The sequence below is a fragment of the Thalassophryne amazonica genome, chromosome 5, assembly GCF_902500255.1.
Source record: "Thalassophryne amazonica chromosome 5, fThaAma1.1, whole genome shotgun sequence".
NCBI classification, from domain to species: Eukaryota; Metazoa; Chordata; class Actinopteri; order Batrachoidiformes; family Batrachoididae; genus Thalassophryne; species Thalassophryne amazonica.
Genome location: NC_047107.1, coordinates 58,693,224 through 58,705,917, shown reverse-complemented (window position 1 = coordinate 58,705,917; position 12,694 = coordinate 58,693,224). Strand labels below are relative to the sequence as shown.

At 41.0% G+C, this 12,694-nt stretch overlaps 1 protein-coding gene across 1 annotated transcript; it reads left to right on the top strand.

Annotated features, from left to right (window-relative positions):
- Positions 1–619: 619 nt before the first annotated feature.
- On the top strand, positions 620–3,086 carry LOC117510604 (general transcription factor IIH subunit 3-like). The gene is made up of 5 exons (XM_034170391.1): positions 620–684; positions 752–831; positions 2,461–2,567; positions 2,646–2,788; positions 2,965–3,086. The coding sequence occupies exons 1-5, from the start codon at positions 675–677 to the stop codon at positions 3,060–3,062; spliced, it is 438 nt and encodes a 145-aa protein (XP_034026282.1). The 5' UTR covers positions 620–674; the 3' UTR covers positions 3,063–3,086.
- Positions 3,087–12,694: the final 9,608 nt, after the last annotated feature.

Sequence of the window (12,694 nt, the reverse complement as noted above, 5' to 3'; positions counted from 1 at the left end):
TTAAAGACAGATTAGTGTGGGTTGTAAGACCATTTACAAGTTACTGAATCTATCTCAGATTTTATTTAAATCAATCAGCAATCAATAGAATGTGTGTTACTATGAGTTACGTTTAGAGCAGGTTCACTTCAAAGACAGTGACAGAACAAAGGTTAGTGAGGGAACCCTCCAAGACACATGACATGACTGGAGGAGGTCAACTTTTGTCTGTTGCCTTACCACAAACAACTTCAAAGTGAGCGGGACAAAGGAAGCCGTGCTGAAAAAATGTGGCAGTTTGTCAGAGGGCACAGAGTTGATTTGAGCCCAGATTTAATCCGTTTTTATTGTTTGCCTTATAAAAAATATCTTCATCCAGTTTCAAAACTATTCATGCATACTCCAGCCCAGGCGGTGGCGACAACGCGCCAGTAAAGTTGTTTTCAAACTGCGAATTGGCGGAAAAAGGAAGAGTGGCGGCTTGTTAGATGTTTGCTAACTGAAGAGCTAATTGTTGTTTCCCGATAGCAGTAGCTGTGTGCGCTGTATTGAAGGTTAGACATTTAATAAGAGCATATGGCGATCTCCAGTTAGTACCGTTTATAAAGCGATGTCCGCGAGCGTGCTGAGTGACTTAAGTCCAAAGGTTGAAGCTCCGAGATGACTTTGGTCTGTGGTTTATAGATCCAGCTGTGATGGCATCAGGTAATCTGAACTGCTGCTTCATCGAGTCATTGTGTGAGCACGAGTTTAATAAGTTGGTTGTTTGCAGAGGAGGAATTCAGTCTGCTGGTCATCGTGGTGGACGTCAATCCGATGTGGTGGGGACAGCAAGCTCAGCGCGAGCCCCAGGTACGTCAGCACAAACCATGCATTTCTGTTTGTTCATAGTTTAAAATGCGTTGATGCAACAAGGGTTTGGATTTGGGTCTCATATCACTTTTATGGCATGCATGAACATTTGCCCAGCACAGGGTGGCGACCACTGAGACCTGAACCGAGATTTGAGCTCATTCAGCGGGTACTAATCGGCACTCACTCATCTTCAATCGTTTACTCTAATGGGGCATCGCAGTGATTTGAAGCCCTGTGGGATATTATGGGATTTGACCACTTCCGAGGACAGCTTGCCAGTGCGCAACACAAAGACATGAAAAGATGGTGTACGGTTTTGTTTTTGGCTGCAATCACTGAAGTACTCGGGAAAAGTGCAGGTTTTTGGTTCCCAGTGGAGAAGGGAAGACAAGGCAAATGGAGAGGTTGTGTCTGTAAGTTTTATCAAGATTTAATGTGAATAATGATAATGGGGCTGTCCCCAGATGTACAATATTTGCATCATATGCTTTTATTTAAACCCTTTATTGCCCGCCCTCAAACGAGACTACGTTGCTCAGTTAAGGGTTGCGGGGGGAGCCTATCCTAGCAGTCCTATGGCATGAAGCGGGGTTCGCCCTGGACAGGGCGCCATTCTGTCGCAGGGCTACATATAGAGAAACACATTCACACCGCACGCACAGCTATGGATATTTTTCTGTTTTCTTTATTCCACTATTACTGTCAACTTGTGACTGGTGGTCTAAGATGCAAAGTTTCTCCAGTCACAACCTCAGAAGCCTATAACTCCTTCAGAGTTGTCATGGGAGTCTTGGTGGCTTCCCTCTCTGGTCTTCTCCTTGTAAGGTCACAGCAGCACGGTGGATTAGTGGTTACCACTCTTGCCTCACAGCAAGAATGTCATGGGATCAATTCCCACCTGTGGCCTTTCTTGTGGAGTTTGCAGTTCTCTCCGTGCTTCCATGGGTTCCCACCGGGTGCTCCACCTTCCTCCCACACTAAAGACATGCAGGTTAGAGGAATTGTAAACTTTATAATTATCCTGGTCACCCTTGTAAAAGATATCTCGATCTCAATGAGACTGACCTGGTGAAGGAGTGCCTGCTCCAGACAGATTTGCCATACTGTGTGTGTGTGTGTGTGTGTGTGTGTGTGTGTGTGTGTGTGTGTGTGTGTGTGTGTGTGTGGTGTGTGTGTGTGTTCTGTGCGGTTTGTGAACTTGGGAGGGGGGATTCACCTCTCCTGAATCTGACTACCATTTCTGGAAGCACTTTATATTGTTTGTTCATCACTGTACTTATCTTCTATATTTTTATGAGATATCACATTCAAAATTCAGCAGAGGTTAATGCAGTAAAATACAATTTTCTTAATAAAGTGGAGAACAACAGCATTCAAATGTACACAAGCTGAAGTTTGTTTCCTCTTAAAGTTTAATTAATTGCTGTATTTGAAGCCTCTTTCCAATTAAGACTCCTCCAAGTCAGTTCTGCACATGAACATTTTGAGGTTTTAAATTAACTTAAAATGAAAGCCCACTGGTGTCTGAATGTTGGCATCCTGTGTGTCTGTACAAATTCTGGTACCTGAAATGTTTGTGGTAGACTCTAACACCATCCACTATCTCTCCCCACCTCCCAAATTCAGTTCACTCTATCCAAATGTTTGGATGCTGTCATGGTGATGGCTAACTCCCATATGGCCATGACCAGGACAAACAAACTGGCTGTCATTGCTAGTCACTGTCAGGACAGGTAATGTGTTCATACAGTTGGCACATTTAAACATTGACTGTCTCACTGAATGTGCTGTTGTCTCCTTTATGGTGTCAGTTATTTTTTGTATCCCTGTAAGAGCTGGAAAGCTGAGGAGGCTAGTGCTGATGATGTCTCCTCTACTAATGATGGAAAATATGAACTCCTATCAGTTACCAATAATGTAATGGCTGAGCAGATCAGGAACATTTTGTCCAAAAGTAAGTACATTTCTATTTCTAAATGTATTTTTATTCTCTGCTTGAAAATGTTGCTTTCACATTTAGGGCTCACCTTCACTGACTCTGTATTACAACAAATTTTACATGTAACTGTTCTTGCAGTTAATTTTTTTCTTATGGCCTTACACAGTCTCTTTATTGGCTTGTGATTACAGCTGAGGTGAAGGCAAGTTCTACAGACACTTTGTTAGCTGGATCCCTTGCCAAAGGTCTTTGTTGTATCCTTTCGTTAACTCTTTTCTTATCATTGTGATCCATGTCTCATGTCCATCCTTGGGGGGGTGCCTGGAAGAAAACATTACATCTGGCTAAATCAACCTGTGAAATTGTGGCAATTCTCAGAGTTGGAAAATTACAGGTTGTGTCTGGCATACTTCCTCCCTTTTCAGTATCAAACAGTGGATTTCTGTGTTGGTGTAATGACGTGCAGCAGTGTTTTAATTCTAACAGTCTATCACAACATATTAGAGTTGAAAGCAAATAAGAAAAATAATGAGTTCTTAGTGCAGACTGCCAGCTATGAAGATAAATCCTTCAAATCTGGTGAAGTGTAGGGATTGCAATTAAGTGTTTGAACAGAGCTCCAAAGGAATATAATAGTTAAAATAAAATCTAGATCTTTTACCTGCTCGGTTGTGAGTGTAACCGCTGTGAAATGGTGCACTAGCCAGTGGTCAAAGTGTTTTTGGTCCTTTTTAAAAATGAGTGATCACACCCAAAAGGTGCTGTCATTTGTGTGTCATTGATCCAATTTGGTGTCCTTACCGTCAGGCTGGTCATCTGTACTAAAAGTCCATTTTCATTATTTGCTTTAGTCTCCCAATATGCTATGATGCAACTTTGTCAGTGTCCAAATATAGTGGAGCTGTGCACGCTGACAGGTGCTGAATCAATTATCATATTTAAAGACCTCATAATATACACCATGTCAACAAGCTAATACAGGTCACATGATGGGATTTCACAAAAATAGAATTAGGGATTGAAATCAAGAACTTGTTTTTTTTTTTTTTTGTTTTTTTTTATCCATTAGGATTGTTTGCCTCACACGTTATTACTTCCTCTCATCAATGTCAGTGCACAGTTCTACAATGCAAAGGTGTACACGTGAATGTCAGATGTGACATCATCATGTCAAACTCTGCATCTCCCAATAAGGAAAATGGCTCCATTGACACTGAAAACCTGTTTAGGCCAACATTTTCCACACAGAAAATTGATCAGGAATCCAAAAGAATAGGACCAATAAGCAGAATCAACAATGGCATTGATACAGATAAAAATGTATCATTTCCCATCCTTGGGTAGAAATCCAGGACAACAGAAATAGTGGGGCTCAACCAGTCCTATGTACAACCCCTGGCAAAAATTATGGAATCACCGGCCTCGGAGGATGTTCATTCAGTTGTTTAATTTTGTAGAAAAAAAGCAGATCACAGACATGACACAAAACTAAAGTCATTTCAAATGGCAACTTTCTGGCTTTAAGAAACACTATAAGAAATCAGGAAAAAATTGTGGCAGTCAGTAACGGTTTTTTTAGACCAAGTGGAGGGAAAAAATATGGAATCACTCAATTCGAGGAAAAATTATGGAATCATGAACCTTTATTCTCACTGTCGACAATACATGCATTTCACAGCATCAGGGTGGTAGCTAGCTATAACTCTGAGCCAACTAGACACAAGCGAAGTGCGCAATGCATCTACGAATGAGTGGGTCAAACAGGGTCAAAAATTTCAGCTACCAAACACACACCGCTACCACTGAATTTTGTATACAGTAGCATTAGCGGACTGTGAGAGTTAAGGCTTACAGGGATTGTTTCAAAGGCTTTAAGCCTTAAGCGACGCATACAATAATGACAGGTACACACTGTGCTGTTTTCAAATGCTCAAACGGAATTTATAGGTTTGAAAGGTGGCTGAAAACACACGATTACAAGACTTCGCTGAGTCCACCCAAAGACGGAAAGAAGAATAAATGCGGTTGTAAACCTCCGTTCATTCTATAGTAGAGAAGAGAGCCTTGACGTCTTTCACGGGCATCCCTCCCAGTCACTGGTTCAGATATGTCGATGACACATGGGTTAAAATCAAGCAACAGGAGGTTATGGACTTTACAGAACACATCAACTCGGTGGACTCCAATATCAAGTTCACACCTGAGGATGCCAGAAACAACCATTTAGCCTTCTTGGACTGTGATGTTACGATTGGAGAGAACAGGCAGCTCCAGACAGGGGTTTACAGAAAACCCACTCACACTGAAATATCTGCTCTTTGGCTCAAACCTCCCCTTGAACACAAGCTCGGGGTGATCAGGACTCTTCAACACAGAGCCCTACAGGTGCCCACAACTGCAGAGGGAAGGGCTAAAGAACAACAACTTGTCCGGAAAGCCCTCACATTACATGGGTACCCACGATGGTCCCTGGACAAAGTGCAGAAGTCCCAAAGAACAAAGAGACCAGATAGACAGGAGACGGAGACAAGAAGAAGAGGAGTGTCTCTCCCTTATTTAGCAGGAGTAGGGGAAAAACTACAGAGGATCTTCAGACAGCACAAAATCCCAGTTTACTTTAAACCTGTTAACACCTTGAGACAGAAATTAGTTCACCCTAAGGACAGGATCCCTAGTTACAAACAGAGCAATGTAGTGTATTCTATCAGATGTCAGGAAAACTGTAACGAACAGTACATAGGTGAGACTAAGCAACCTTTACACAAAAGGCTATACCAGCACTGTAGAGAGGGTGCCAGTGGACCTCAGTCTGTAGTTCATCTCTACCTTAAAGACACTAACCACACGTTTGAGGACAAGGAAGTTAAAATCTTAGCCAGAGAGAAGAAATGGTTTGAGAGAAGTGTGAAGGAGGCAATCTATGTGAAACAGTTGAAACCCAGCCTCAACCGGGGAGGGGGTCTGAGACATGCTTTGTCCCCTGTTTACAATGGGGTACTCAGATCAAAGCAGTGTCAGTCTTTTGTTCATGGTAATGAGTCATTCACGCCATCAGGAGAGGCGGCAGTCCCATCGTTAGGAGGGACAGCTACCCTGTCATTAGGAGGGTGCTAAATGAGAACAATAGGTGCTAATTAAAGCAATTGTTTAGTCACTAGCCAACAGCAATCTGCCTCTTGGTAGGAGGGGTCTGGTTAGGTTTCAAACTCCAGCTTTTGTGGCTTCTGTTTGTTCTTCTCGACAAGGGTCAGACAGAAGTCAGACTACCAGATCAAGAATTTTAGCTGAGGAAGCTTCTGTGATTTGAAGCGAAACGTCCTCGCGTCAAGCAACCCAGTCCAGTCGAAGATTCAAGCTTCTCTACTATGGAAACCACCTGGACAACTGAGAGCCTTCACAGAACATTCCATTCATTCTACACAATTTCCCCAGAGAGAAGAAAGATCCAGACGGACGTAAAAGATTTATTAAAATTGTAACTTTCTTGCACACATTTATTTTGTCAATATCCTGAAACCGTGCCAAATTATGATGTGGTTGATGGCGCGGTTTTCGTGCATCGGCTTATGACTGTAATGTCACGCCATGAATGACATGGCATGTACACTCAACAAAAATATAAACGCAACACTTTTGGTTTTGCTCCCATTTTGTATGAGATGAACTCAAAGATCTAAAACTTTTTCCACATACACAATATCACCATTTCCCTCAAATATTGTTCACAAACCAGTCTAAATCTGTGATAGTGAGCACTTCTCCTTTGCTGAGATAATCCATCCCACCTCACAGGTGTGCCATACCAAGATGCTGATTAGACACCATGATTAGTGCACAGGTGTGCCTTAGACTGCCCACAATAAAAGGCCACTCTGAAAGGTGCAGTTTTGTTTTATTGGGGGGGAGGGGGGATACCAGTCAGTATCTGGTGTGACCACCATTTGCCTCATGCACTGCAACACATCTCCTTCGCATAGAGTTGAAGAGAACACATCTCCAACGTGCCAATCGCCAGCGAATGTGAGCATTTGCCCACTCAAGTCGGTTACGACGACGAACTGGAGTCAGGTCGAGACCCCAATGAGGACGACGAGCATGCAGATGAGCTTCCCTGAGACGGTTTCTGACAGTATGTGCAGAAATTCTTTGGTTATGCAAACCGATTGTTTCAGCAGCTATCCGAGTGGCTGGTCTCAGACGATCTTGGAGGTGAACATGCTGGATGTGGAGGTCCTGGGCTGTGTGGTTACACGGGGTCTGCGGTTGTGAGGCTGGTTGGATGTACTGCCAAATTAGCGCTGAAACGCCTTTGGAGACGGGTTATGGTAGAGAAATGAACATTCAATACACGAGCAACAGCTCTGGTTGACATTCCTGCTGGTCAGCATGCCCAATTGCACGCCTCCGTCAAATCTTGCGACATCTGTGGCATTGTGCTGTGAGTGATAAACTGCACCTTCAGAGTGGCCTTTTTTTTTGTGGGCAGTCTAGGCACACCTGTGCACTAATCATGGTGTCTCATCAGCATCTCACTATCACAGATTTAGACTGGTTTGTGAACAATATTTGAGGGAAATGGTGATATTGTGTATGTGGAAAAAGTTTTAGATCTTTGAGTTCATCTCATACAAAATGGGAGCAAAACCAGAAGTGTTGCGTTTATATTTTTGTTGAGTCTAAATATTGTAATATTGACATGTTCTATAAACGAACTGCATGCATGCAATCTCACTGTATGTCTGTCAACTTATCAAAACAAATGTGACACCAAAGAGGTTATATGTGAGATCCACCTTCCATGTAGTCATTACGAAACCGGTGGAGTAGCGATTTCTCATCCCTGCTTAGCAAATATTCTGCAATATCCACAGTTTCAGACCCCGGACTTCGTCTAACCATTTGTCAGCTGCCCTCAAGGGGTCAGAAATATGTTTGTCTCCAACTATCAACAAGGACTGGTGGTCATTTTCGACAGAAGCTCTCTTTTCCTCCTTTGTCAGCACCAACGGTAGTTTCTGTACCGACGCAGTATACACAAGGGCAGCCAGCTCTTCTTTCCGTTTCTATCTACTGCCGTACGCAGTCCTGGTTGTAATAGGCAATTCGCAGAGATTACAAAAATGCTTTAAATTGTCAACTTTCCAGCGGTTGAAATGCACTACGCTTTCCACCATCTTTGAATGTGGATTGGTAGCCGAAAAATTTAGAGTACCCATAATGCAGCGGAGATTGTCCATCAGGTTGGTGAGTTTCAGCCCTTGGTGTGGGTGTTCAGGCGTCTCTGTCCGCTACAGGGGTAATCTGTTTGCGGAATCTCTGTGATGCTGCGTTCGGACCATCCGCTCGCTTCCACGAGCTGCACTTTGTGCCAGAAGTTGGTTCACTGCGTGCCTCATTCATTAAATGGCTCATTTACCACTATGGGCTATTTTGTCTGAACCCGAGGAAATATCCCATGAGCCACAAAGGAAAATAAAATATTGTGAAAAATACTATGTTTTGCTTCCTTGTGTTAGTCCAGCAGTTAAGGGATAGAATCGTGCACTTTTTTACAAAAGCGCCAAACTTTGTCCAGGGACTCTTTAGGTTATATTAAGTCACGTCAAAGTGGGAGACATTTGATTTTAGCCCTGTATCCTGCTTTTTTTAAAAGGGTGTTTGCATGGTTATAATACAGTGTATATTTTGCTATTCATATGACAATACGATCATATGGTTATTATGTACGGGGCCAGTGATCAAGATTGGACATTGTTAAGCTGGAGAGAATGGCTACTGCAACTAGTGCAAAGCTATACTGAGCTTATGTGATCATGTATCGTCTGTCGTGCGGCGTCATACGTCGTCATACGTTGTCATACGTTGTCGTACATCCTTATACATTAGCAGGGTGGTATGTTTCAAAATGGAAAGGGGTACAGGACTCATTTCAGGCCTGTAGGGATCTTTAACAGGTCTCTACCTCTGAGACATAAAATTAGGTCACTGTGATCTTCCTAGCATGAAAGCTGTAGAGAGTAGTTCATTAAAAATATTCATGAAACATTTGTGCATATCTAGGAAGTTTGCCAACCACGTATTTACAATGTTTCAGTTTAAAAATATGGTAATAATCATCTTAATACCAATAACATAAAATAATAATGATAACAACAACAATAATAATAATAATGGTTATGGCCATAAAAACAAAATTGAATTCTTGTAATTAATAAAAAAGCATTTCTTTCCGTTCAAACACTGTTGTTATTTTAGAGTGTAAATATGTTAGAGTGCATGAGTAGCATCTTTCCTTTGCCCTACGCTCGCAAACAGCTATATTGCATAGGTATATTGATATTCACAATGAGTTAGACAATAGTTAGTCACTTTCCCTAGATTAACACTTTTCTAAGAGTGTAAGCACACTGAAGTACATTTGAAGCATCCCTACTTAGCCTTAATACATTTTTCATAACCTTCAAGTTTATATTATGAACTTAAAAAGACTATTGGATAAGAGTTGTCAGGAATATATGCTGTAGAAGGCTGAAAATGGTTTTTCTCTTAACCCAAGTTTTTAGATTGTAGACGTTTATGGATTCAGTGTCCTCCCGATCTTATATACTTCAGGACACTATAAAGTACCTCTGATAAAGTTTTAGCGCTTTTTTATAAAAGTGCATGATTCCCCTAAAATTTGTCCCTTAGCTGCCGGACTGTGTTGCGGCACCACGTGTGTGTGTGCGTGCGTGCATGTGCGCGCGACGCCACTTGTCCTCAAATAATACTTTTTACGGTTTGTATTTGTGTATGTTACCTGTACGTATTTAATTAAAAGTTAAAAAATATGTGGAGAGTGAAAGACTGTTAGCTCAGTGTTGTAGATAAAAACAAAACAGGCTCACAGCTGATAAAGCAGAGAAGCTGGTTTTCATCAAAATAAATCTGCCCCTCACATTTTCAAAAAAGGCTTTTAGTGCTCACAGACATAAATAAAGTTAGTGATGGACAGTTTCAGTTCAGTTATTGGTGTATATTTTGTAGTGCTGAAGTCCACAGGTTACATTTCAGTGAGATGTCTGGCAGCTTCATGTTTCTTAACAAACACAATTAATGTTTAAAAGGACAAGTTGTCGTAGTCAAAAAGTGATGTTACATGATTTAAGTGAAATGTCTGCAAATGAAAACAAAGCTAATGATATTGGTAGCAGTTACAGTCAAAAAGTAAGGAACAAATGATGAATAAAACATGTTTTTCAAAGTCATCATAAAACTGTAATAATATCATTAAGTATTCGTATCGGTACTCGGTATCGACGAGTACCAAATGTATGTACTCGTACTTGTACTTAGTCTGGAAAAAAAGTAGTATCAGTCCATTCCTACTGTCAAACTGTTGGACCTTATATGCAGACTGGTGTGTGCCTTTCCAAATCATGTCCAATCAACTGAATTTATCCCAGGGTGGACTCCAATTAAGCTGTAGAAACATCTCAAGGGTGATCAGTGGAAACAGATGCACCTGAGCTCAATTTTGAGCTTCATGGCAAAGGTTGTGAATACTGATGGGCATGTGATTTCTTAGTTTTTTTTTTTATCTGCAATTTGCTGTAACATAACAACATGCGGAAAATATGCACAATACATTAAATACATCTGTCAAACACAGCTAGACCCACACACAAGTCAAGCTAAATACCTAAAATGGAGTGGCTATACGCACAACCGATGGGTCAATAAAGTAAATTCGCGAGCATATACTGCACAACCACAACCGCCAATGAGCGCGTTGTAAGCTCACTTCTGATTCAACGCAGGGGGGAAAAAGGCGGATATTTTCTCGCTGGCTGGATTTGCACCCCGCGGAGGGGCTGTGATCTAAGCGGTTTCTGTTTGGCTCGTCACACCCAGGGAACTGTGTCAAACTAACACTGTCTTACAGCCAACAAGCAGCATTTTGTTCACAAACTGTTTCGTCATCATTAACAGGCTTCCGATTTCAAAATGCATATGAAGTTTGTCTGTTTTGATCCATTGCGGTGTTTCGCAGTAATAAAGACGACGCCATTAAATGTGGTCCAACATACACCGCAATAGAGCCTTAAAAAGTGTGTAAAAAATGTAGTTTAGATGCACAAAACGTGTCAAATACACGATCATGGTTGGGCGAATAAGATAAGACATTATATTTATCTGACCAACGGTTGGGAGAATAAGGTAAGACATTATATTTATCTTCTCAATGGTTAAGGCGTATAGCCTTTGCCATAAATAATAACTTATTTAACTGTAAATTGTGGCTAGCTGCAAAGAAAGTTCTCTTGCACGCTTAAAAAAAATCGTCAGAAAACTTAACGAACGACGTTCCTTTCCTCTAAATAGAGCACCGATGCTCATAGCACTGTATGGCTGTGATTGGTCCATCTGATACGTCTGCCGCTATTGGCTATCACGCCGCTCTGTGATTGGCTGTGGCGTAACTGTGGTACCAGTGCTGTTGTAAAAAAAAGGCTGCAGCCCAATCAGAGAGCGGCGTATCTCAGCCAATCAGCAAAATGTCAGAATCCTGACTAAAAGTCACGGGACCATATAACCCGATACCGACTCCTTTGGAACCAATTTACGATGCTCATAAAAAGCCATTAATTTTCCACAAAAGCTGCTTGCTTGATTCGTATCAATGGTTTCTGCACACAAATGTCTCCATAACAACCAAACGGTTCAGATTAGGACCTTCTGTCTCGCCGTGGGTGAGAACAGTGTGAAGACAAAACCACGAAAAAAACAGGATTATTTATTTATTTATTTATTTTTTTTAATAAGGGCAGCAAAGTTAAAAGCCGGTAGAATAATGACAGACACAAAGTAATCCCTCATAATCTTAATGAGAAACTCACAGGCGAGAGGGTCCCAGTAAACACATAGATAGATAGATAGATAGATATTAGTTCATACATGATCTATCTGCAAACTATTCAAGCATTCCCATTTCAACAAAAAATTAATTTGACAACCCTTTATTAAAGAAAGTAAGGTCCACTATGGAAATAAGTATATCATATTCTTATTTATTTTTTATTGTTAATTATTTATGACAATTGTTTACTGTACAGATGTTTATTTTTATTTTAATTATGTTGCAATCCGAATTTATTGAAATGTGTATATCTGAACTGTGATGCTGTTATGAACAAAATTAATCAGTTCAATTGGACTTAAATGGATTATCAAGTTACAAAACGCATTAAAACATTTTTTAATTATTTGTAGGTATACTGAGCAGTACGTGACAACACAAAAACAGCAACAGTCACCGTTAACATAGGTACATATATATTACTTTGGCATGAAGGTTATCCAACAGGTACAGCCCCATGTGGGAGAAAAAGAATGTGAAATATGCAATTATAGTAAATGCATATTGGATATTTAGAAAAATCAACCAAACCAAAGCAACCTTATGTGGCTGAAATAAGTGAAAAGAAGGTGATCTTAGAGTGGACTACACGATTAATGGGTATATGAAATAGGCACTGATACTGTGAAAAGATTTGCGGATTGACATAATCACCTTGTGCTCTCCCAGGGGTGCACTGACTGGGATTTGCGTGCAATCAATGGCTCCTATTATCTTGGGAAACCTAGGAGAAATTGTCATTGATAAGCCCCACTTCGCCTAATTAATGACTTGCATTAGACCTATTTTGATATAGTAATTACCCGCGATTGCATAAAACCTTTCTTTGATTTGCATTGTCGGATATAACATGGCCAGGGAAAACGACAAATGCAATCCAACAGTTTAGATAGAGCAAGTACTACCTTGCGGATCATATGACATACAGTATTCTTGCTCAGATGTTCAGCATCACCCATGGAATACATAAATTGTCCACTGGCAAATATCTAAGCGCAAGGCCACATTATCTGCTCGACTCG